Here is a 23,877-nt window from a genome sequence, read left to right on the forward strand (position 1 = left end):
TTTATTTTTAACAGAGTAACATTATTAATACTAGAAGTGAAATTTGCAACCTTATCATTCATTCTTGAGAATTCTGAAAATTCTGTGAGTACTCAATAGTTATGTGCTAACTATTGAGTCACCTAGATGAAACAGACACAGTCCTAGTAACTCGGAACCTACAGAGGTAGAAACATGAAATACAAAACTAATTCCAGGCATAACCAATAAGACTGAACCAATGAAGACATTTGACAAAAATGAACAATTTTTTGTTTTGTTTAGTTTTGGTTTTCAAGATAAGGTTTCTCTGTGTCGGCCTGGCTGTCCTGGAACTTGCTCTTTAAACCATGTGGGCCTCAAACTCACAGAGATCCACCTGCCTCTGCCTCCCAAGTGCTGATATTAAAGGCGTGTGCCACCACCACTAGGTAACGTGAACAGTTTTTAATGACGAAAACAGACAATTAGTGACAGATGGCTGTGGCAGTAGTAGCACGAAGGAAAACCCGCAGCCAACTCAGTACTTGGTGGGGACACTGACAACTTTCTCTCTGAGTCCAGAATCAGCAAAAGGATGCTACTGTGGCCAATTTTTGTTCAGTTTTCACTTAGGAGTCCTAAACAAAAAAACCGGGCAACACACAAAAAATTGAAAGGTGGCCAGTTAATGGTCTGTAGGTGACATGAACTTATTTGGAGATTCTAAATCCTAAAGATTCAACAGAAGTTTCTGAAACCGATGAGCAAACACACCTGCCTGAGCTGCTCTTCTGTAAACTTATGTTGGCCACAAACAATTAGATGGGCTGTTTTGTCCCATGCATAGAGACAGGAGTAGATGGAGTTACACAGGGGTGGGCTTAAAAACGCTTTGAGGATGCACAATATTGACGGCCACAAGAAAACGTGCTTCATGCTGCTTAGTTGCTCACTTCAGAATGGCCAAAGTGGGAAATCCCATGCATGTATCAGAAAAAGTTAGCAGGAAAAAGAATCTTATACAACGCCACATTGTGGTGCCACTGTCAGGATGGAAAGAGTCCAGTTGGGCCTTTGTGATGGATTTGACATCTGTGCATCAAGTTGTGCTTCTAAACTATTTAGATGAAAGTTATGTCCACCAGGAAAGATGGACAGTACCTTCTCCCGTTCTTCTTTCTCACGTCACATGGATAGCTGGTGTCTAGGGAGCATTAGTGTTATATGAACCAGTTATGCACCTTAGATATTTAAGCATATGAAAACAGGTGTTTGTCTCTGTGAAAACACTGCCCCATGTTAACGAGGGACTCGGAGCACAAGGAGTGTTGAGGGCTCCTGAAATGAATTCCTGTAGATTCTGGGGGTTGGCTGGATATTTGATCCATGACCAAAGTTGGTAATGCCTTTGCATTTCTGTTTACAATATTGATGTTTTCACCTCCGTTTGGAAACTGAGTCTCTCTCTATGTCCCGGTCAGTCATTGTACAGGATTATCCCAGGATTACAAGCCTGACTCAACATGTTTGCTGTGCCTGAGTGGTTAACTGATCATTTTTACCACATAATATTTATCCATGTTGTACCCCCATCGATACAGAAAGGCCCCCGCTCTGCAGCGGGGTGTGAGGAGGGTCACTCATTCATCACGGCCAGGCTGACCGGGAGACTGGTCTTCGAACTGACCGGGTTGGAGACCACACACTGATACTCTCCAGCATCCTCCTTCCTGACAGGATCTATGCTGAGCTGGAACTTGGTTGCGGACAGGGTCGTCCTCTCTGTGAGCTTCAGGTTCTTGCTATTGAAGAGCCACTGGGTGGAGATTCCAGTGTCGGCTGAGAAGCAGGTGAAAACCACATAGCTCTGTTCTCTGACTGTAGTGTCAGTGACTTGAATAAAGGGCTGTGTCACAGGCCCTGTGAAGAAACACAGGAGAGGGCCAAATGACAGTAGTCCTTCAGAGAGCTCAACCGGGCCCTCTGTAGTCAACAGACACCTAAAAAAGCCTCCAGCGTGGAGACACTGGGGCCATGACAACAGACAACAGATTCTGCTTTGGATCTGCCACCCATGGCCTGTGTGACCCTGATTCTGACACTGAGTTTGCTGGGTCCCAGTCTCCCTACTTTAGCACACACAGCGCATGACCATTGCTGAATCCCCGAGTTACACTTATATCTGAGCATGTCCTAACTTGGGAGGGGGGAGCTGCTCAAATCAGCAGCATCTGTTGCCATTTACCTGCAGAAGAGAATTCTCTAGACTGGACCCAGGAGGGCAAGGAGCTCCCTGGAGAACTGTCTTCTCTGTCCCTCTCCTTCTGAGCACGACCTTCCTATAAAGGCTTCTAAGTCCGTCCGAACAGTCGGCGTATGTCCTGGCGCCTGACCACTGAGACTTAGGAGAGAGAGATGACCAGATGACCTACAGAACTACAGCCGTCACCGCAGTGCGCAGCTGCTCCCATGCTCTACGGGACTTGAACGGTCAGTGAAGCCTTGTTTCCCCTCAGCTCCCACAGGCGGTCAAATTCTAGCCCTCTCTGGAGACCACTAGAGTTGAGTCTGGGACGGAGATCTGGACCCTTGACTACACCGTGATGAAATCATTGCTCTCTCAGCTAGGCCCTGCCTGACTTACAAGAGCTATTTCCCGGGGCCATGTTTATGGTGAGTGCCCCCAAAAGTCTGAGGCTAACTGGCACCCACTGACTTGGCCAAGGCACATCCTCCTCTGTAGAAGGAGTCGGGTGAGGGAGTCTGATCTGTTATATGTCTACTTGGTGTGTGTCCTGCACTGAGTGCCCAGACTCTAGTGTGGAGACACAGTGTAGAGGGGAGGCAGGCATAGTCCACACTCGACAGTCCTGTGTGTGTAAAGGGAAATCAACCCCACCAGCACCCAGGTGTCCCAGCGAATCACTTACCGTATATATGGAGGTACACGTGTGTTTCTTGACTTTCACGCCGTGTATTTAGGGTTCGTAGGGTGTAGAATCCAGCGTCCTCCCGGGTGGCATTGTGCAGCAGCAGGGATCCATTAGTGTATACTGTCTGTCTGCCGGTGTATGCAGGTCCCAGACTACTCTTGTTAGTTTTTATGACATTCCGCGCGATCTCATGTCTCTTGAGAGTGGCTACCCCTTTGTACCAGGAAAAGGACCGAAGGTTCTCTGGGATGTTATGAACAAGTAGGAGAGCATTTTTCCCTTCAGCAACATTGGGTGGCATTGGCTCGATAGTGAGCTGGTCAGTGGCAGAAGGGTGAATGCAAGCTAAAAGGGGAGGATAGAAAGGAAAAAGGATAAACTCATCAATATCAGAACCTTCATCTTCTGCGTCCTGAGAAGCCTAGATCCATCACTCATCGGAAGTAGATGGGAGTGTCTGTCCAACACAGAGGATGTAAGCAAATGAAATCCAAGCACCTGCTCATGTCACTTCCTCTGTTTGGAAGTCTCTCCTTGTGTTGTTTTCACCCTCTCTGTCTTCACTTGCTTCCTCGCGCTCAGAACATGTTGGGGTGGCCTGCCCTCTCTGGCCTCTTGTTTCTCTACAGACCCCAGACTTAACCTTCCGACCTCTTTGATCTGTTTCTTTTCTTGTCCCAATCAACCCCTGGCTTCACTTCAAGGTGAGATCACCGGTCTTTCTTCCAGTTCACTAGAGCTAGGGTCTTGTTAGGAAAACCTAGCCTGGTGTTTCTGGAAGGTTCAATGCCTGGACAGGTCCAGATGCATTTGGGTGGCGGGCTAGGGGCGGTGGTGCACGCCTTTAACCCAGCACTCAGGAGGAACATGCAGGTGGATCTCTGTGAGTTTGGAGCCAGCATGGACAGCCAGGGCTATACAGAGAAACCCTGTCTCAAAAACAAAAACTGTGTGGATGTTGAATGAATGAAAGTCCCTGGGCCTTGTAAGACTGATGTTAATGAAGTTCTCATACTTGGAGCTACTGACACTGGTTAAACCTCCAGCTCACATTGACTTGTGCATTTGTGGGGTGTAGGAGTGTAGGTGTGGGTGGGTGTGAGCGTGTGTTTGTGCAGGTACAGATGTACACCATCTTGTGTGACTGGGAGGGTGCTCATCACAGCACCTTGATGGAGCTCAGAGGACAACTTGAGGGATTCTTTCCTATCCTCTCCCCTTTGGAGACTCCAGCCAGGCTCTGAGCTCCCCTCCCTCACAGGCAGGCAGTGTTGTCCTCACCTGTGAGCAGGAACCACTCCCGGGGCTGAACCCTTTGCAGGGAAGTACGCCATGGGTCTCCATGGTCCCTACTGCCTGCTCTGCCCTCCCTCTGTGGAGAACAGCGTTCGCTCCAACCCTGCCCCAAGCTCTGCAGCCTCCTGCCAGGCAGGAGCCCTTCCCAGGGTGATGCTGACTGTTGTCAGGGATAGTGTCCCAGGCTCTGCTCTGTCCCTTCCACACTTAGTCCTGCCTGGTGTCCCGGTTGGTGTGTGTGTGTGTGTGTGTGTGTGTGTGTGTTTCAGTCCTACAGACCACAGAGTGAGCAACAGGCTAATGATAATCTCTGTGCCCTAGGACAATAGTTCATCCCGGACCAGCCCTCTCTGTGTCCTCCCAGAATGTTCTCTGTGACACAGAATCCTAACTGAGCACTAATCTACCCTGTGTGCTCAGTGCTCTGAGAAGTTAGGATTTATTCCCTGCAGGCAGGTTACAGAGATGCTTGTGGGGGCCGGAAAGACCAGCTGAGTGAGTGATGCCTGGGAAAAGGAACAGACCCTTTCTCACTGGAGTCACCAGTCAGGGTGCATTGTCATGAGGCCCAGGAGTAGTGTGAGGGGTGTCCTGTGGGCGTGAAGCAGGAGATGACCTGAGTCCTGAAGAGAGGACAGTGGTTGTATCAGCCTGGGGGAACTTTCAGAGGGACCCTCCATCTTCTTGTGATGGCTGAGCCATGCATTGAATCTGCCCACGCCCTTCCTGTGTTACAGCTCTCTAGGTGATTTCCCTGTAAGAAGTGCCAGGAGGAAGGGGTGGCTACAAAAGATCCTCTGACAGACTTGTGTGCTTAAAAACACAGGAGCAGCCAGTGGGTCTGAGACGGCTGTGTCGGAGACCTCCAGGTCTGCAGGGACGGGGGCGGAAGCCAGGCTACAATTAATCTCGTGGCTCCTGGAAATACTTTTCTAGGTGGTGGCCGTGTGTCTTCTATAGCCACCTAGTGATGACTGGGAGAACTGCATCTCCTGTCTGGGAGCTGTCCAGATCAGCACCTCTGTTACCAATTGCCTGCCAGAGAGAATTTCAGAGGCTGGACCCCAGAGAAAAATCACTTGCAAAGAGAACCTGTGTCCTTTATTCCTCACTTTGGAGACCCTGGTCTTTCTGTAAGATCTTATAAGTGCATTGGGACAGTTAGTTAATGGCCTGGGCGCCTGTCCAGCTATGCTCTCCCTGCTGAGTCTCTGGAGAAGATGAGCAAGGGACCTAGCCTAACGGTGGCCCTCATGCCAGTGCACATGTCAATAAAGCCTTGTCTCATGTCAGCTCTAACAGGAAGTCAGAACAAAGCAGTTACCAAAAGCTTCCCACTGTCATCTGGAGTCTAGCCAGGGACAGAGACTTGCATGCAAGGCTCCTTGGTGTTCTCTGTGAGGATCCCAGAAGATCCTCATCCAGGACCTGCCTGACCCCCACAGTCTCTCTCAGGGCCGTGTGCATAGTGAGACCCCAAGTGTCTGCGCTGAGTCTGACATCCTCGGGCTGCGTTTACCCAGCTTGTTTCCCCCTGTCTGCAGGTAAAGACAGGCGAGGGGTTCTGATCTAATGCTGTTTGTCTACCCACCGTATTTCCAGCAGTGAGTGCCCCGTCCTCAGTGTGAGGACACCATGCTGGGGGTGGAGGGGAGAGCAGGCACAGCCCCGCCCTGACAGTTCAGTGTACAAAGCAGGACAGGTCACAGCCAGTAGCTGAAGTCACCGAGAGTCACTTACGGCTTATATGAATCTGCACGTGTGTCTTTTCAGTTTGGAAATCTCTGCTTAAAGTTTCTAGTGTATAAAACCCTGAATCTTTCTCAACGACGTCCTGGAGCAGCAGGGATCCGTTGGTGTACACCGTCATTCTTCGGCTGTGTGCGGGCCCCCTGCTGACGTAGTTCATGGCTCCGCTATATTCTGCAATTTTAAGGTTCTGGGTGCTGTACGCAGATTTGTACCAAAAAAACATTCGAAGATCTTTGGGCAGATTATGAACACGGAGAAGAACATTTTGTCCTTTACCGGGATTCCTTGGCACTGGACTGATCGTGAGTGGGGCAGAGGTGAGAGGGTTACAGCAGGTAGAAAGGGAGGCTGGAAGGGAAAAGAAAAAATTATCACATGGGGATCGTTGTTCTTGGTGAAGAGACAGACGGGGCTCTCCACGCTCGGCAGGTGGATTCGTCACTCAGCCTAAAGAAGTGAGTCTGGGTGTTTCTGTTCCACCTGGTGGAGGTCAGCAACAGGACCTCCACCACTCCCTCCCTCAGTGCCCTGAAATGTGTCATTTCTCTGCATGTAACTCTCTCCTTGGGTGGCTATGAGGCTGCCCCATCACTCCCAGACAAACACCCGCTCACACTCATTCACACTGGAGGTCGAGACTATGCCTCCGCAGAGCCTTTTCTTCTCAGACTTCACATCTTCATTCTCTGTTTTCTCCCTTCCTTTGTGGCTCCCGTCAACCCCTGACTTCACCTTCCAGATGTTCCTGCTCTGCCTTGCAGCACACAGGTCTAGGAATGGGTAAGGGCAGTCTGGTCTTTCTGGCAGGCTCAAGTCTTGGAAAAGGCTCAAGAACTATGCTGGCTGGTTTTATGCCTTCTTCACAGAAACTAGGGTCAATTTGAAAAGATGAATCAACAATTGAAAATGCCACCACCATATTGGCCTGCAGGAAATCCGAGGGTCCGGTCCACTGCCAGCAGCTCCAGGAAGCAGCACTCCTCTGTGGCCTCTGCTACAGTTCCTAGATTTTATTACAAAACTCATGTTTGAAGAAAATGACTACCCCAGTTTGACATGGACAGCCAGAACCACTGTTGTCTGTCAACTCTGAGAGGTATGACTAGTCTAGCACCAGCAAAACACTTCACCAGTAGTTGAGCCTAAGCAGATTACTACAGCCAGGACTTCCTGGTGCTCAACACCCTTAGGATGCCATGGTTTACCCCCAACCAGCCCCTGCCTGAAACCACAGAGCCTTTCTTAGCAAAACTTGCATTGAGATTCCCCACAAGATTGGAGCGTGTCTGATGTCTCAGGCTGAGTTTCTTGGTGCAGGAGGGGGACAGACAATGGAGGCTGACCTAGGGGCATTTGTTTCCACCATGTGTGTGTCTTGCACTAAGTGCTCAGACCTCCACATGGAGACAATATGAGGACTAAGCCCCACACAGCGCTGACTTACCACAGACGATCACTTACTGTCCATCTGGAGTTGCACATGTGCTACTTCGGCGTTCAGATCTGTGCTCAGGGTTCGTAGGGTGTAGAATCCAGCGTCATTCCAGGTAACGTTCTGGATCAGCAGGGATCCATTGCTGTACAGTGTCTCTCTACCGTTGCCTGCAGGTCCCTGCACACTTGAATTGGTGGCTACTGTGTGTCGGGCAACCTCAAGATTCTTGAACACATTCACCCCTTTGTACCAGAAAAGGGCTCGAAGACTCGCTGGGAGATGATGGACGAGTAAAAGAACACTTCCACCTTCAGCCACGCTGGGTGGCACAGCTTCAATTCGGAGCTGAGCAGGGGCAGGAGGGTGAACACAGGTCAAACAGCATGCTGGAAGGGAAGAGAGACACAGCAATATTGGGACCTTTGTTTTTCAGCTAAGATGGGGCAGCGTGTCCTCAGCTGAGGTGCCCGGGTGTGCTTCTCCCACTAATCGTGGTCAGCACACTACCTCCGTGCCTTCTGTGTCCCTGCACTTGTCATTTCATCTGTGGTGCTCTTTCCACAGGTGCCAACATGGCCAGAGCTCACTGCACTCTGCTGCCTGCTCACTCTCCGTGTAGACTGGGGGGTGATGCCTCCCCGGCATCTTTCTGTACAGTTTGTGTTTGGGCTTTCTGACTCTGTTGTTGTTGATGATGCTCTGTTCCTTCTGTGTTTCCAGCCAACGCCTGCCTTCACCTTCTAGCTTTTTGTGCTGGCCTGTGTTCCAGTACACTTGGAATAGTGTTTTGTGAGGAGCAGGATCTGCCTTACATATTTAAAAAAAAAATGCTTCCTTTAAAAAAAAAAAAAAAAACTCAAGATACCTGTGCAGAATGAATGAAACTTAATGAGAAACTGAGGCCCACTGGGTCCAGGGTTTTACTTATAAAACCCTCAGCTTTGAGGCTAGTGAATAACTTTGATTTAATTCTTTTACTTTTATTTCTGTTTCATATGTGTGTGAATGCATAAATGTGAACACACGTGCATGCCTGCATAGAAATGTATATGGGTGGGTGCATGCCACAGTACCTGTGTGTGGGGCAGAAGACAATTTGAGGGAGTCATGGGGTTCTTTCCTTCCCTCACGTGGGAGCTGAGGATTAAACTCAAGTCATGGGGCATGATAGAATGTGCCTTCACTCCTTGAGACACCTCACTGGCCTACCCTTGTCAGATGCATTATGAGTCTCCCTGACATAGTTGGTAACAGCGGTCTTCAGAAGATCGTGGCCACAGTACTTTGAGTGGAGAATAATCTGCCTTTTCATGGCCATCATTACCATTTCCTGTTCACTGAGAACCTCCTGCTGCTAAACCTCTGCCTGCCTGTATCATCTCTGCTAAGGAGACGAGCAGACACCTTGAGTCTCCTTCACACCCTTGTCCTTGGAGACTCCAACCAGGGCCTGAGCACTACTCTCTCCCACACTGTTAAGGAATTCTCTCTTCACTTCTGGGCCCCTTTGAGGGAGGAACAGCCGGGAATCCACAGTCTCCGGTGGTGGGTTGCCAGGGTCCACCCATAACATAGAGGGGCTTCAGCATTCTCTGCTGCCCCGTGGTCAGCTCTGATGTCCTGGGGTCATCTCTGTTGTCCCGGGGTCAGCTCTGCTGTACTGGGGTCAGCTCTGCTCTACTAGGGTCAGCTCTGCTGTACTGGGGTCAGTCATCTCTGCTGTCCCGAGGTCATTTCTCCTGTCCTGGGGTCAGCCCTGCTCTACTAGGGTCAGCTCTGCTGTCCTGGAGTTAGCTCTGCTTTCCAGGTCGGCTCTACTGTCTCACCTCCCTCTGAGCTGAGTCTGCACCAAGGCAGAAGCCTCACCCAGAGTCACATGGGCTGTGGGTGGGGTCCTTGTTTAAGGCCACTTCTCTCTCCCTCTCTCTGTGCTTATGTTTCAGAGTCCAGACTCCACAGTGAGCAACAGGCTCCTAAGCCCCTCTGTGACCCAGAGCCCACCAGCTCACTCCACGGCTGACCTCTGCTTTATCCTGGCTTTGGCTCTGCCACCACCAAAGACACCGTGCTCCCTATGCATCCTTTGCGACACAGAAACTCCACTGAGCACCCAGTCATCCCCATGTCCTCCATGCTCTGGGAAGGCGGAATTTACACTCAGCCAGAAGGTGACAGCGGTGTCTGTGAGGGCTGGAAAGGGAGTAGCTGAGAGACACCAGGGGTAGGACACTCATCGCTTATCGCTGGTGTTAGCATTCAGGGTCTGATCCAGGACAGACATCCAGGAGTATCCGGAGATCCGTGTTCTGTGTGTGCAGCAGGTCACCTGAGCCCTGGAGAGGTGTGGACTCACTCTGCGGTGGAGGGTGTAAGAGGGGAGCCTGAATCCCAGCCTCCTTTGTTGGCTGAGATGTAGTTTGGGTCTGCCCATGACCTTTTAGGGATGCCTCTGTCCTTTGTTTGGTAATTTCCCTGTCATCCTCTCTTTCTCCATTCAAGATGCTAGAAAGGAGAAGCAGCCAGTAGGTCAAACTAGCCTTGTGGGAGGGACCAGCAGGTCTGTTGGAACAGAAATAGAAACCATTTCTTTTATGTTCTCTAGGAAACCAGCCTATCAAGTTTGACTGTGAGCTAATATCACCCCCTAGATGATCAGAAGCATGACTGCATGTCTCTGCTGTCAGAGGCTTTTACTGTTTCCTTCAGGAGAGAATGCCCTGGGCTGGACCTCAGAGGACAAGGACTTGCCAGGAGGACCTGGGTCCTCTGTTCCTCCCCTTTGGGACCCTGACCTTCCTGTGAAGACTCATAAGCCAATGAGGACAGTTGGCTGATGGTCTGATGACCTGGTCAGCTGGGCTCTCCATACTGAGTCTAAGAAGGAGGTTCCCAGGTGACCTTGCTTAAACGTCTAAGTGTCTCTCAAAAGAGTGCACCAGCTGGTTTCACATGCTATGAAATATGGACAGTCAAAAACTATTATTACATGTCAGCTCCAACAGGAAGTAAGAGTCCAACCCTGGCAAAACACTCCTCAGGGTCACTTGTAGTCCAAGCTGGGACAGAGGTCTGGAGCCAGGGATCACTGGTGCTCACCTCTCTGTGATGATACCAAAATCTCCTGATGTCAGCAGGATCTTTCTTGATACTTGGGGTTCTCATGTTGACAGTGAGAACCCCAAGAGACTAGACTAAGTCCAATATTCCTTGCACTGAGTTACACGCACACCACACACACACACACACACACACACACCCCTCTGAGAGTGGAATCAGGGCAGAAATAGAATCTATGCCATTTGTCTCCATGATGTGTGTCCTGAACGAAGTGTTCAAACACCAACATGAGGACACAGTGCAGAGCAGAGGCATGCACAGGCCAAACAAAGCAGACATGTGTGTCTATACCTGGACCATCACTGAGTGATCACAGACAGTCACTTACTGTCCACATAGAGTTGCACATGTGCTACTTCAGCGTTCAGATCTGTGCTCAGGGTTCGTAGGGTGTAGAATCCAGCATCCTTCCGGGTGGCATTGCGGATCAGCAGGGATCCATTGCTGTATAGTGTCTCTCTACCGTTGTATGCAGGTCCCTGCACAGTTGAATTAGTGGCTATTGTGTGTCGGGCAACCTCAAGATTCTTGAACACATTCACCCCTTTGTACCAGAAGAGGCTTCGAAGTTTCTGTGGGAGGTTGTGAACCAGCAGAAGGACACTTTCGCCTTTAGCGACACTGGGTGGCACTGCTTCAACACGGAGCTGAGCAGAGGTGGCAAGGTGACTGCAGGTCAAAAGGGAGGCTAGAAGGAAAGAGAGAGGCACAGCAGCATTAGAACTGTGTATCTGGCTAAGATGGAGCCCTGTGTCCTAAGCAGGTGTGCCTGCTGCTCAGCCTAGCTGTGTGGGTGAGCATCTCTCTGTCCTACATGGAGGAGGTCAGCACATACCTCCATGAACTCAGTGTCTCTACACTTCTCATTTCATCAACATGGAGCTCTTGCCATGGTTGTCAGTATGGCTGCGGCTCACTGCCCTCAATCGCTGCTCACATTCAGTGTAGACTGGTGTTGGGTGATTCCTCCCCAACTTCTTTCCCTACAAAATCTAGGACTTCACTCTGACCCTTTTTGCTGTTGTTGTGTCCCTCTTGTAGTTCCTGTTAACACTGAGCTTCACCTTCCTGCTTTCTATTTAGAGTCCAGTCGGATGAGGTGGTTGTGAGAAATGGGATTTGACTTATATTTTTAAAAGAAATACTGCCTAAAAATATCAGACATTCTACTGGGCTTCAAGGAGATGAAAAGAAAGAAAAAATAATTTCTTGCAAAACTTTCAGTTCCCAGTGCACCATTTTACAGGGCTCCAACTCTACCTGCAAATCCCAGAGGCAGAGGCCATCAGAAACCAGCAAGACAGCAGTGGGACTCCCTGGGCAAACCCAGCAGCAGTTTGGTCTTCCCCATGCCCTCCATGCACCAGCTCTACCTGCAATCCCAGAGGCAGCAGCCATCAGGGACTATCAAGACAGCAACCAGGAGAGACTATCAGAGGCTGGCAGCCATCAGGGGTTATCAGAGGCCTGCAGCCAATCAAGGGATAGCATCTCTACCTGCAATCCCAGAAGCCTACTGCCATCAGGGTCCACCAGGCCTGCCAAGGCTAAACACCAGTATAAGAACACTCTTAACAAAACCCAAGGCAATATGGCACCACCAGAACCCAGCTATCCTACTACGATAAGTCCTGCACATTCTAACACAGCTGAAGAGCAAGGAAACCACCTTAAATATAATCTATTGGAGACGATACAGGCCTTTTAAAAGGAAATAAATAAATCTCTTAAAGAGACACAGAAAATAGATGAAGGAAATTAATAAACCCCTAAAAGAAATACAGAAAAATACAAGCAGTCAGGAGAAGGAAGTGAATAAAACTGTTTAAGACCTGAAAATGGAAATAGAAGCAATAAGGAAAACACAAACTGAAGCAATCTTAGAGAAGGAAACCCTAGGAAATAGAACAGTCTCACCAACAGAGTACAGGAGATGGAAGAGAGACTCTCAGGCACAGAAGATAACAATAGAAGAAATTTATATATCAGTCAAAGAAAATGCTAAATCTAAAAAGTTTCTTACATGAAACATCCAGGAAATGTGGAACACTATGAAAAGATCAAACCTAAGAATAATAGGAATAAAAGAAGGAGAAGATTCCCCTCTCAAAGGCCCAGAAAACATCTTCAACAAAATCATAGAAGAAATTTTCCATAACCTAAAGAAAAAGATGCCTTTAAATGTACAAGAAGCTTACAGAACACCAAATATATTAGACCAAAAAAGGAAATATCTCACCACATAATAATCAAAACACTAAATGTACAGAAGGAAGAAAATGAAAAGCCACAACAGATGAGGGCAAAGTAGCATATAAAGACAGACCTATTAGAATTACACCAGACTTCTCAACAAAGACTTTAAAATCCAGAAGAACCTAGCCAGATAGCATGCAGACCATAAGAGACCACAAATGCCAGCCCAGGCTTTTCTATCCAGCAAAACTTCCAGTCATCATAGATGGAGAAAAGATATTCCGTGACAAAAGCAAATTTAAACAATATTTATCCACAAAGCCAGCTGTATAGAAAAATCCAACTCAAGGAGGTAAACTACACCCCAAAAAAAAAAAAAAAAAAAAAAAAACAGAGGAAATATTCCACACCAGAGAATAAAAAACCACAAACAAACACACACACTAACACAACCAACATCAAGCTAACAAGAAGCTACAATCAGTGGTCATTGGTCTCAACATCGATGGACTCTGTTACCCCAATAAAAAGACACAAGCTAACAGAATGCATGAGAAAACATGATTAGCTGAAAGATACTAGATGGGGGTGGGGATCCACTGAATTAGTTCAACTTTGTACACGTTAAGATGTTTTAACATCATATTAACGGGCATAGCGTGTTAGCCTATGCTTATTATCCCAGGACTCGGGAGATAAAATCAGGAGATTTGGGAGTTCAAGGCCAGTTTCAGTTATATATCATGTATTATGTCATTCTGGGATGTATAAGTTCCTATCTAAAAAAAAAAAAAAAAAAAAAAAAAAAAAAAAAAAAAAAAAAAAAAAAGAAAGAAAGAAACACCCTGTCTCAATTCTTTGGGAAGCAAATTATCCTTCAGATACCTTATCCATCATTTACCCTTACTGTTGATGAGACAAATGTTGGTGCTTAACAGCCCAGCTCAATGACCGTTGGGGCTACTGTTTTTAGTGTCAGAAATTGAAAAACACTCTGTTATTTCTATGTTGTTGAATCCCTGTTATCACATGTATTTTTTTCTAAAGTTAAATTTTCAATTCCATATTTATCCCAGAATCAGAGGATTGTGGGCTATCAGGCAAATACATCGTGTGGGGGGGATTGAAATATGTCTCCCAATGGTTTTTGTTTTTCTTAAAAAAACAATTTTTTTCCTTAAAAAAAAAAAAGATGTTTTAACATCAGAATGGAACTCAGGGAATGTGGTATGATGGAAAAGAGGTTTTGTCTACATTTCCATAGATGATGAAAGACTCTGAGTTGCATCAAAATTAATAAATATTCAATCCAAATAAGAGAAGTTTCCAAATAAAAGACACAACTCAAAGAATTGATGCAGAAAGGCAGCAATGCAGAAAGCAGATCCCCGGGGGTGGGAATAGAGGAGGAAGGAGGACGCCTGGATGGGTTAGCATGGAGAAAAAAAACATGTGAGCTAAGAGAAAGGACTCCAATAATGGCATGAAAATGCCCAGATGAAAAACACAAGAAAGTACCATAGGATTTTGAATGGAAGGCAGTCCAGATAGGAAGGATTAAGGTGGATGGCATTGGATGGGGGCTGGGAGATGGATGGTGAGGATATTGAGACAGTGTAAACGAAATATCTGCCCAGGCCAAGGTAAATAAGGCAATTATAAATCTAGGAGGAGGAGGAGGAGGAGGAAGGAGGAGGAGAAGGAGGAGGAGGAGAAAGCAGATCCCTTTACATGGAGACAGCTAACACACTAGCTAAAGTGGGACAGACAGTTCATCAGACTGGCAGATTGCAAAACCTTGATGCTGAAATGGACTACTGCTGAAAGACAGATGACAAGGACTTCAATTATGGAGGATCATCGCATACATGGCAGAGTGGATCCTTATGAGGACATTCAGACTGTTAAGGTGACAGGATTGATGATTGTTTCTATTGTAAGAGTCAAACTGTACAATTTTCAGCTTAAACAGAAAGGATGTTGTAGAGGAATTTTAATTCAACACATGGCTGCTCTGGCAAGAGATCACATCCAAAGACCTTCTAAGTCTGTGTGATCTGGATGGAATACAAACATGCCTTTAATTCAAGAGACAGAGGCAAGCAAGTCTCTGAGTTCAAGGCCAGCCTGGCATAGAACAAGTCTCAGGTAAAGAAAAGCTTAAGTCAAGATGTGATGGTATACACTTTCAATCCCAAACAATTAAAGTAAAGTTAGTTTGTAAAAGGAAGCACCCATGTTTGAAAGTGATGTCTAATTGAATGGCAGAAACAGTGACAAATCAGAGAAAGATTTGACAGAATGGGATATGTCCAACTCTCACAAGAACAGAGAGGAAAGGAAAGCTACTTAATGGGCAATGCAAAATGATAGAGGAGGCAGTTTTACAGAAAGAGGTTGAATGAGAGAACAAGCTAGACACAGGTGAAGACAGAATGAGCCAAAGAATTAGAAGGTGCCAGAAAATTAGAAAAGATTGTTGCAGTTAGTCAGAGGCCTAGAGAAAATCCAGATTGAATAAGTACAGTGGGAGAAGAGATTTAGCCAAAACAGCTGAGTTGAACCAGCCATCTATGAGCTCAAAAAACAAACAAACAAAAACCAAGAAAGGGTGAAATTATTCAGCAGTATGTCTCAGAGGATGAAAACATTCTACGCCTAGGTTAGATCATACAAAGTCTAGAAGCTTCCAAGGCTATGCCTCGGTTAGCAGACAGAGGCAATCATTCTCTGAAACAACAACTGAAGCAGGCAAATAAAAATTCCTTTTACAATTTCCCTTAGGAACATTGATAGAATATACTCAATAAAGTACTTGCAAACTGAATCCAAGAACACATCAGAGATATCATCCACCATAATCAAGTAGGACTCATCCCAGGGATGCAGGGGTGGTTCAACGTATAAACATCCATGAATGTAATCCACCATATAAACAAACTGAAAGGAAAAAAAAACACATAATCATCTCATCAGATGCTTAAAAACTACTGATAAAATCAAATACCCCTTAAAAGCACTGGAAAGATCTGGGATACAAGTCATATTCCAAAACACAATAAAGGCAATATACAACAAGCCAACAGTCAACATCAAATTAAAAAAAGCAAAACCTAAAGCATTTCCACAAAAATCAGGGACAAGACAAGGTGCCCACTCTCTCCATATCTATTCAACATAGTACTTGAAGTCTTAGCTGGAGCATTAAGACAACTAAAGGAGATCAAGGGGATACAAATTGGAAAAGAAGTCAAAGTATCACTATTCACAGATGATATGATCGTATACATAAGTGACCTACAAAATTTTACCAGGGAACTCCTACAGCTGATAAACACCTTCAGCAAAGTGACTGAATACAAAATTAACTCAAAAAAATCAGTAGCCCTCCTTTATACAAATGATAAATGGGCTGAAAAGGAAATTGGGGAACAACACCCTTCACAATAGCCACAAAAAAAATATAAAATATCTTGGTGTAACTCTAACCAAGTAAGAGAAAGACCTGTGTGACAAGAAATTCAAGTATCTGAAGAAAGAAATTGAAGAAAATATTAGAAGATGAAAAGATATCCCATGCTCATGGATTGATAGGATTAACATAGTGAAAATGGCCATCCTACCAAAAGCAATCTACAGATTCAAGGCAATTCCCATCAAAATTCTTTATAGGCCTGGAAAAAGCAATTCTCAACTTCATAAAGAAAAATTAAAAACCCAGGATGGCTAAAAGAATCCTGTACAATAAAAGAAGTTCTGAAATATCTCCATCCTGATTTCAAAGCAATAGTAATTAGACAAGTAAAAACAGACAATTAGATCAATGGGCTCAAATAAAAAACCTCACTCACCAATGGACACCTGAGTTTTGACAAAGAAGCCAAAACCATACAATGAAAACAAGAAAGCATCTTCAACAAATGGGGCTGGTCTAACTGGATGCCAGTATGGAGAGGACTGCAAATAGATCCATGTTTTTCACCCTGCACAAAACCCCAGTCCAAGTGGACCAAAGACCTCAACATAAAACCAGACACACTAAACCTAATAGAAGAGAAAGTAAGGAAGCGCCTTGAACTCATTGGTACAGGAGACAACTTTCTGAACAGAACACCAACAGCTCAGGCACTGAGGTTAACAATTAATTAATGGGACCTCATGAAATTAAAAAGCTTCTGCAAGGCAACGGACACTGTCAATAGGATAAAAACTGCAGCCTACAAAATTGGAAAGAACCTTCACCAACCTTATATCCAATGTAGGGCTAAAATCCAAAATATATAGAGAACTCAAGAAGTTAAACACCAACAAACCAAATAACACAATTAACAAAAGGGATAAAGATCTAAACAACGAATTCTCAACACAGGAATCTCTAATGGATGAGAAGCACTTAGAGAAATGTTCAAGGCACCAGAAGCTGTGGAAGAGAGGAAAAGGGATGGGGCCTACCATAGAGGGTCCTCTGAAAGGATCCACCCAACAGGGGATCGAAGCAGATGCCAAACTTTGGGCAGAGAGCAAGGAGTCTTATGGAAGAAGAGAGGGGTAGGGAATAGAGGGACATGGAGGGGACAGGAGCCCCACAAGGAGACCAACAAAGCTAAAAGATCTGAGCCCAGGGGGTCCTCCAGAGACTGATGCACCAACGGAGGACCATGCATGAGGAGGGCCTGGACTCCCTGCTCAGATGTGGCTGATTGGCAGCTCAGTCTCCATGTGGATCTCTGAGAGAAGGGAGCAAAGGCTGCCTCTATTATGAACTCAGTTGACTGCTCTTTGATCATTCGCCCCTGATGATGCAGCCTTGCCAGGCCATGGAGGAAGAAGATCCAGGCAGTTTTGATGAGACTTAACAAGCTATAGGCAGATAGCCATAGTGGAGAACTCCCCCTTGGACTAGGAGAATGTGATGTGGGGAAGAGGGAGGGAAGGTGGGACAGGAGAGAGTTGAGGAAGGGGGCTTCAGTCGGGATATATAATGAATAAATTGTGAAGAAAAAATTAAAATTAAAAAAAAGGAATGTTCAATGTACTTAGTCATCAAAATGACTCTGAGATTCCATCTTACACCTCTCAGAATGGCCAAGACCAAAAACTCGATGAGGATGTGGAGCAAGGTGAACACTTCTCCATTGCTGGTGGGAACACAAATTTGTACAACTCAGTCTAGAGGGTTCTCAGAAAAAATGGGAATAGATCCAGCTCAAGACCCAGCTATTCTACTCCTGGGCATATACCCAAAAGATGCTCCACCATACTGCAAGAACACTTGCTCAACTGTGTTCATAACTGCTTTATTTGTAATATCCAGAAACTGGAAACAACCTAGATGTCCCTCCACTGAGGATAAAGAAAATGTGGTACATTTACACAATGGAATACTACTCAGCTATTAAAAACAAAGACACCATGTAGTTTTCAGGCAAGTGGATGGAACTGGAAAAGATCATTCTGAGGAAGGCAACGCAGACCCAAAAATACATGCATTGTATGTACTCACTTGTAAGCGGATATTAGCCATAAAGTATAGGATACCATGCTAATCCACAAACCCAAAGACGCTGAGGAGAGGCCTAGGGAAAAGGCTAAATCTCACTCAGAACGAGAAATAAAATAGACATCTGAAGTAGATGGAGGGAGGGACCTCTGGGTGGGCCAAGGGGCAGGGAAGGTAATGGGTGGGGATTAGGTGTGTGGAGAGTTGGGGTAGGAGGAAGACCCAGAGAGAGAACTGAGAGATCTCTGGGACAGGAGAGGCTCCTGGGAGTCTATGGGGGTCACCCTAGCAGTGGGTGAGAGACTTCTAGCAGCGGGTGTTAAGGAGCCGGAAGTGGCCACCTCCTGTAGCTAGGTGGGACTTCCAGTGGAAAGAGGGGGACACCAACCTGCCCATGAAACCTTTGACCCAAAATGTGTCTTGCCTACAAGAAGTGTAGGGGCAAAGACGGGGCAGGGATGGAGGGAGTGGCCAACAATGACTGGCCCAACTTGAGACCACCCCATGGGAGAAAGGCATCCCCTGACACTATTAATGACACTCTGCCATGCTTGCAGACAGGCGTCTTAGCATAACTGTCTTCTGAGAGGCTTCATGCAGCTGCTGTAGGAAACAGCGGCGGAGACCCACGGCCAAACAATAGGCTGACCTGGGGTGGGGGTGGGGTTCTGTGGAAGAGTAAGAGGAAGGATAGAGGGAGCCAGAGGGGTCAGGCACACCTCAATAAGACCTACAGATTCAACTAACCTGGACCCAGGGGACTCACAGAGTCTGAACCACCAACCAAAGAGCACGCGCGTGTAGCAGAGGTGCGGTGCGGTCAGAGAGCTGACAATGACTGTCGTCTACCGCCGGATCCCTTTCCCCAGCCGGGCTGCCTGGTCGGCCCCACTGGGAGATGAGCTGCCACTTGAGGTGCCTGGTGAGTAGACACCCCTTGGGGGCCTCCCCTTCTGTGAGGAAAAGGAGAGGAGGGATGGGGGAGGGGCACAAGGGCGAGGCTGGGAGAAGAGGAGGGAGGGGCTGAGACCAGGCGGTAAAGAGGTTAAATAAATTAGTCGATGGAAACACTAGCTCTCTAAAAAGACCAAGATATCTGTGGGAAATGAATGCTGGCTCAGGACCCTGTATGTCCAATGTCCATGGAATTATTTAAGAAATGCATAGGTTTGGGGATACAGTTTTGTGTGGGAGTTTGTGTGCAAGGACATGTGTCGGTGTGTGGGGTACACCGCACAGCCCTAGGTGGATGTCGGAGGGCAAGTTGTGTTCGCTGGTCCTCAGGTCATCCAACAATTGCCAGAGCCAATCATCAGGAATGAACTCAAAGTAAGCAAGTGAGCTTCTCGAAGATGGCCCACTGCTGTGATGCCTGTGGTGGGTGCACCTAGTAGGTCCCTAGGGACCTCATCTCTATATTGTTTCTTGCTACTGATTGCCTTTTCATGCTATGCCCCATATATATACACACATACGTGTACATATACGTCACTGCTTATACTCTGATGTGTCTGCTTTCCTCTGCCAGGCAGATTCTTGCAAAATCATGAGGGAGACGATTTTATTGCTCTTGATCATGACTCCTAAATCGATTCAAGTAGTCTTTTCGGCCCCTCCTGCGGAATAACTAAATCTGCTTGGAACTGTGATTTTTCACTCGACACCGACACATGAACTTCACGAGGGCAGAGACAAGCCTTTGACAGATGTGTCGCTCCGGATAAGCTTTTGCTCCAGAGATGGCACCATGGATCCTGGTCTGCGCCATAAATATAGGCCAGCTGGTCTGAACTTCCCATGAACCCAGAATATAATGGGGCAACCAAGAAATGTCTACATTAAGTACAAACCTTAATGTCAAAAACTACAAACTGTTTTGTTGTGTCATTCTAAATTTACATTGTATCTTGGAATGAAATACAGATAGAATTGTTGTCCTGAACTCACTATAAACTTAGAGAGAGCTGGAAAAATGTGTACTCAGGTCAATCGTAACAGGAAAGACATGTATCTTGTAACCTCTCGGGCCTTGTTAAACTTTAGGCCCTGTCGATGTTCGTCATTCTGAACTCACTAGGAACTTATGTAGCGGATACACGATAAAGTCTGCTGGAACTCGCCTCATCTATGGGTTTTAAATATGTATATAGGCACATGTTTGCATGTACATGCATCTGTCTATTTTGTACACATGTTACAGAATGTATGTTATCTGACTGACTTTATGTAAGGAGTTTTTTTGTATCATCCATTGAATATATGTATGAATATTTACAGATCTATATGTCTGGTTGTTTGTCTATGTGTAGGTGTGGGCTGATACTATGGAAATGGCCATAGCATCTAGTCAGGAAAGAGATTTCCCTGAGGACAGCCTGAACTTGTTGTAGTTTATGTAGAGGAGGTGCTAGCTGAAATCAACATTATCATCATATGTATACTTGTGGGTTAAAATTTCTTGTTTCATCCACTTTTTGAGTGAATGTGTATGCACGAGACTTCTTTTTCTTTTCTCTTTGGTTCACAAAGGGTTAATGGGCCTCAAGCCTCAACCAGCAGTGACAAGCAAAAACCCCAAGTCTCATCTTGGGCTCCTGTCTTCAGGAGACTCAAGACTGCCTATGAGTTCCCCTCCACGCCCACACAGACGGAGTGGATACCTTTACCTGTGAGCAAGAAGAGTGGATATGGAAACTGTGGTACATTTACGCAATGGAATACTACTCAGCAGTTAAAACCAAGGAAATTATGAAATTTTGAGGCAAAAATGGATGGAACTAGAAAAGATCATCCTGAATGAGGTAACCCAGAAGCAGGAAGACACACATGGTGTATACTCACTTATAAGTGGATATTAGCCATATAATATAGGATAAACATACTAAAATCTATAGTCCTTAAAGAAGCTAAACAAGGGGGACCCTAGGGAAGATACTTAATCCTCATTCAGAAGGGCAAACAGTATGGACTTGGAAGTGAGAGAAGACAGGGAACAGGACAAGAGCCTACTACAGAGGCTCTGAAAGAATCTACCCAGCAGGATATCAAAGCAGATGCTGAGATGCCTAGCCAAACTTTGGGCAGAGTGCAGGGAATGTTATGGAAGAAGGGGGAGATAGAAAAACCTGGAGGGGACCAGGAGCTCCATAAGGAGACCAACAGAGCCAAAAAATCTGGACCTGGGAGGGCCTGCAGAGACCAATGCTTCAACCAAGGACCATTCATGAAAAGAACCTAGACCTCCCCCCGTCAGATGTAGCCCATGGCACCTCAAATCTCCAAGTATATTCCCTAGTAAGGGGAGCAAGGGCTGTCTCTGACATGAACTCAGTGGCCAGCACTTTGATCACTTCCCCCTGAGGCGGGTGCAGCCTTACCAGGCCACAGAGGAAGAGGATGCAGCCAGTCCTGATGAGACCTGAGAGGCTAGGGTCAGAGGGAAGGGGAGAAGGACCTCCCCTATCAGGGGACTAGGAGAAGGGCATAGGAGGAGAAGAGGGAGGAAGTGTGGGACAGAAGAAGAAGAAGAAGAAGATTGACTAGGAGTTCTCTACGCCCACACACAGTCAGGGAGTAAGCACCCTTACCTGTGAGCAGGAGCCCCTGCCAGGGGGCACACCCCTTGCAGGAAATCACAGAAGATGCCTCCATCTCTTTTCTCACTGTGACGTCCTCTGAGGAGAAGAGCTTCAGCTCCAGCAAGGCCTCTAGCCTCTGCTGTCCTGCCTCACTCTGAGGTGATCTTATTCTCAGGCAGAAGCACTTCCCAGAGTCCCATGGGCTGTAGGGGGTGGGGTCTGTGTCCAAACCACTGCTCTGTTCATTCCATTCTGAGGGCTGCTCCACATCCCTCTCAACTGTTCTCTCCTTACATTTATCCTCTGCGCAACACATTGAGAAACAAGGCTGATAAGCATCCCCTGCCCTCAGAGAACAACAACTCATCCCAGGGCTGACGTCTGCTGTGTCCTTGCCTTGAGTCTGTCAGCACCAAAGAGGGAGTCTCCATCCTGACTACGTGTCCAGAGACACAGCTGAACACCAGTCTTCCCCATGTCCTCAGTGCTCTGGGGAGGTGGGATTTCCCAGCAGGAAGATGGCAGAGATACCTCTGAGGGCTGAAAAGGGACCAGCTGAGTGATGACTAAGGATGAAGATCAACCCTTTATCACTAATGTCACCAGTCAAATTCCTGATCCAAGAGAGAGGCCCAGGAGCAGTTGTGTGAGAAATTTCACATCCTTGGTGTTAGGGAAGAGGTGGTCCGTGTGTCCTGGAAAGGACTGTGGGCTCCCTCTTCCTACGGAGGGTTTCAAGGCAACCTTCCAGTATTATGCGTTGGCTGAGATGTGTGTTGGGAGAGCCCAGGAACTCTCTGATCACTTCTGCCCTTTGTCTGGGTGATTTCCCTGCAGAAATTCTGTCTTCTTCTATAGGAGATGCCCGGAGGGAGGGGACTGTCAGGTTCCCCAGACAGAGGGGTGTTCTCACACAAGAGAGACAGAGCCGGGTCTTGGGAGGGAGCTCCAAGTTAGTAGAGACAGTGTTGGACACCAATCTCCTAGGCAAGATCATGGCTTGGGGAACAATTTTCTGTGTGTTGAGTGTGTGTCCTGATATCACTGGGAGAACTGCAGTCTCATGTCCAGGCCTCCAGCAGGGATGGTCAACAGAGCCCTGATCCCGGCAGCACAGGTGGGGTGCAGGGCCTGTCACCTTGCTCACTGTGCTCTCCAGAACTCCTGATTCCATCCAGAGTAAGGTGGGTCTAGACAGGGTTCCAGGTTCTTCCTGGGAATCCCTGGGCTAATGTTGGAAGAAGTGTGCATCCAGAGGATGGGGACCCTAGAAAAGGGGGAGTTTGTGCCCCCAGAAAGGTCCTAGGACATTTGCCTTGAGAGTCAAAGGAGAAGACAATGATGGAAAGGGCTGCACCTACACTCACAGGTCCATCTTTGCTGTCGAAATCCTTCCTTCTTTTTGCCCACAGGGTGCTGAGGGGGTCTGCTCTTGAGGTCAGTGGACATTGACAAATGGATGTGTCATTTGCTCTTCCCTCTACACTGTTCTAGGGCTCTTTCTTTCACTGTGATTAAAAAAAAAAAAAACACCCTGAGCAAAAGCAGTTTAGGAGAGCAAAGGATGAATTTCCCTTCCAGGTCTGGATCATAGTATAGCACTGAAGGAAGCTGAGGAAGAAAACATGCTGCTTGCTGCCTCATGTGCTGGCTTGATCTCTGGCCCATGCTTAGCCAGCTCTCTTATACAACCAAGGTTACCTTCTGCCTAGGGATGGTGCTGCCCACAGTGGACCCTTCTGCATCACCTAAGACAATCCCTCACAGACATGCCCACAGCCAGACCTGATAAGGAAGTTATGCAGTTGATACTCTTTCCCACCACCACCCCAGGTGACTTGTGGCTGTGTCAGTTTGACAGTTAAGGCGACTAGGACACTGTTTCAAAGTGCTGTCTTTCTCCTCCACAGAGAGACTACAGAAATTGCCTCCATTCTCCAAGTAAGTGTTCCTCTCTTCCCTGCAGTCTTCACATGGGCTGGTATCCACAGCCCCTCACAGCCGGATCCTGGCTGAGTCAGGACACCACTCAGGAGGAGCATCTACAATACTTTCTTTTCCCACTTCCATGTCCCTGAGCCCAGGAACATTCTCATGTCTACCACAAAC

The 23,877-nt window shown here is 46.9% G+C and overlaps 1 protein-coding gene across 1 annotated transcript; it reads right to left on the bottom strand.

Annotated features, from left to right (window-relative positions):
- Window positions 1-1,597: 1,597 nt before the first annotated feature.
- On the bottom strand, window positions 1,598-21,841 carry LOC129682956 (carcinoembryonic antigen-related cell adhesion molecule 3-like). The gene is made up of 6 exons (XM_055615550.1): window positions 21,778-21,841; window positions 10,823-11,182; window positions 7,404-7,763; window positions 5,931-6,290; window positions 2,892-3,239; window positions 1,598-1,881 (listed from the first exon to the last, which is right to left on the bottom strand). The coding sequence occupies exons 1-6, from the start codon at window positions 21,839-21,841 to the stop codon at window positions 1,598-1,600; spliced, it is 1,776 nt and encodes a 591-aa protein (XP_055471525.1).
- Between the last annotated feature and the right edge of the window lie 2,036 nt (window positions 21,842-23,877).

This window comes from Psammomys obesus, unplaced genomic scaffold, assembly GCF_907164565.1.
Source record: "Psammomys obesus unplaced genomic scaffold, mPsaObe1.curated_primary_1811, whole genome shotgun sequence".
Classification (NCBI taxonomy): domain Eukaryota; kingdom Metazoa; phylum Chordata; class Mammalia; order Rodentia; family Muridae; genus Psammomys; species Psammomys obesus.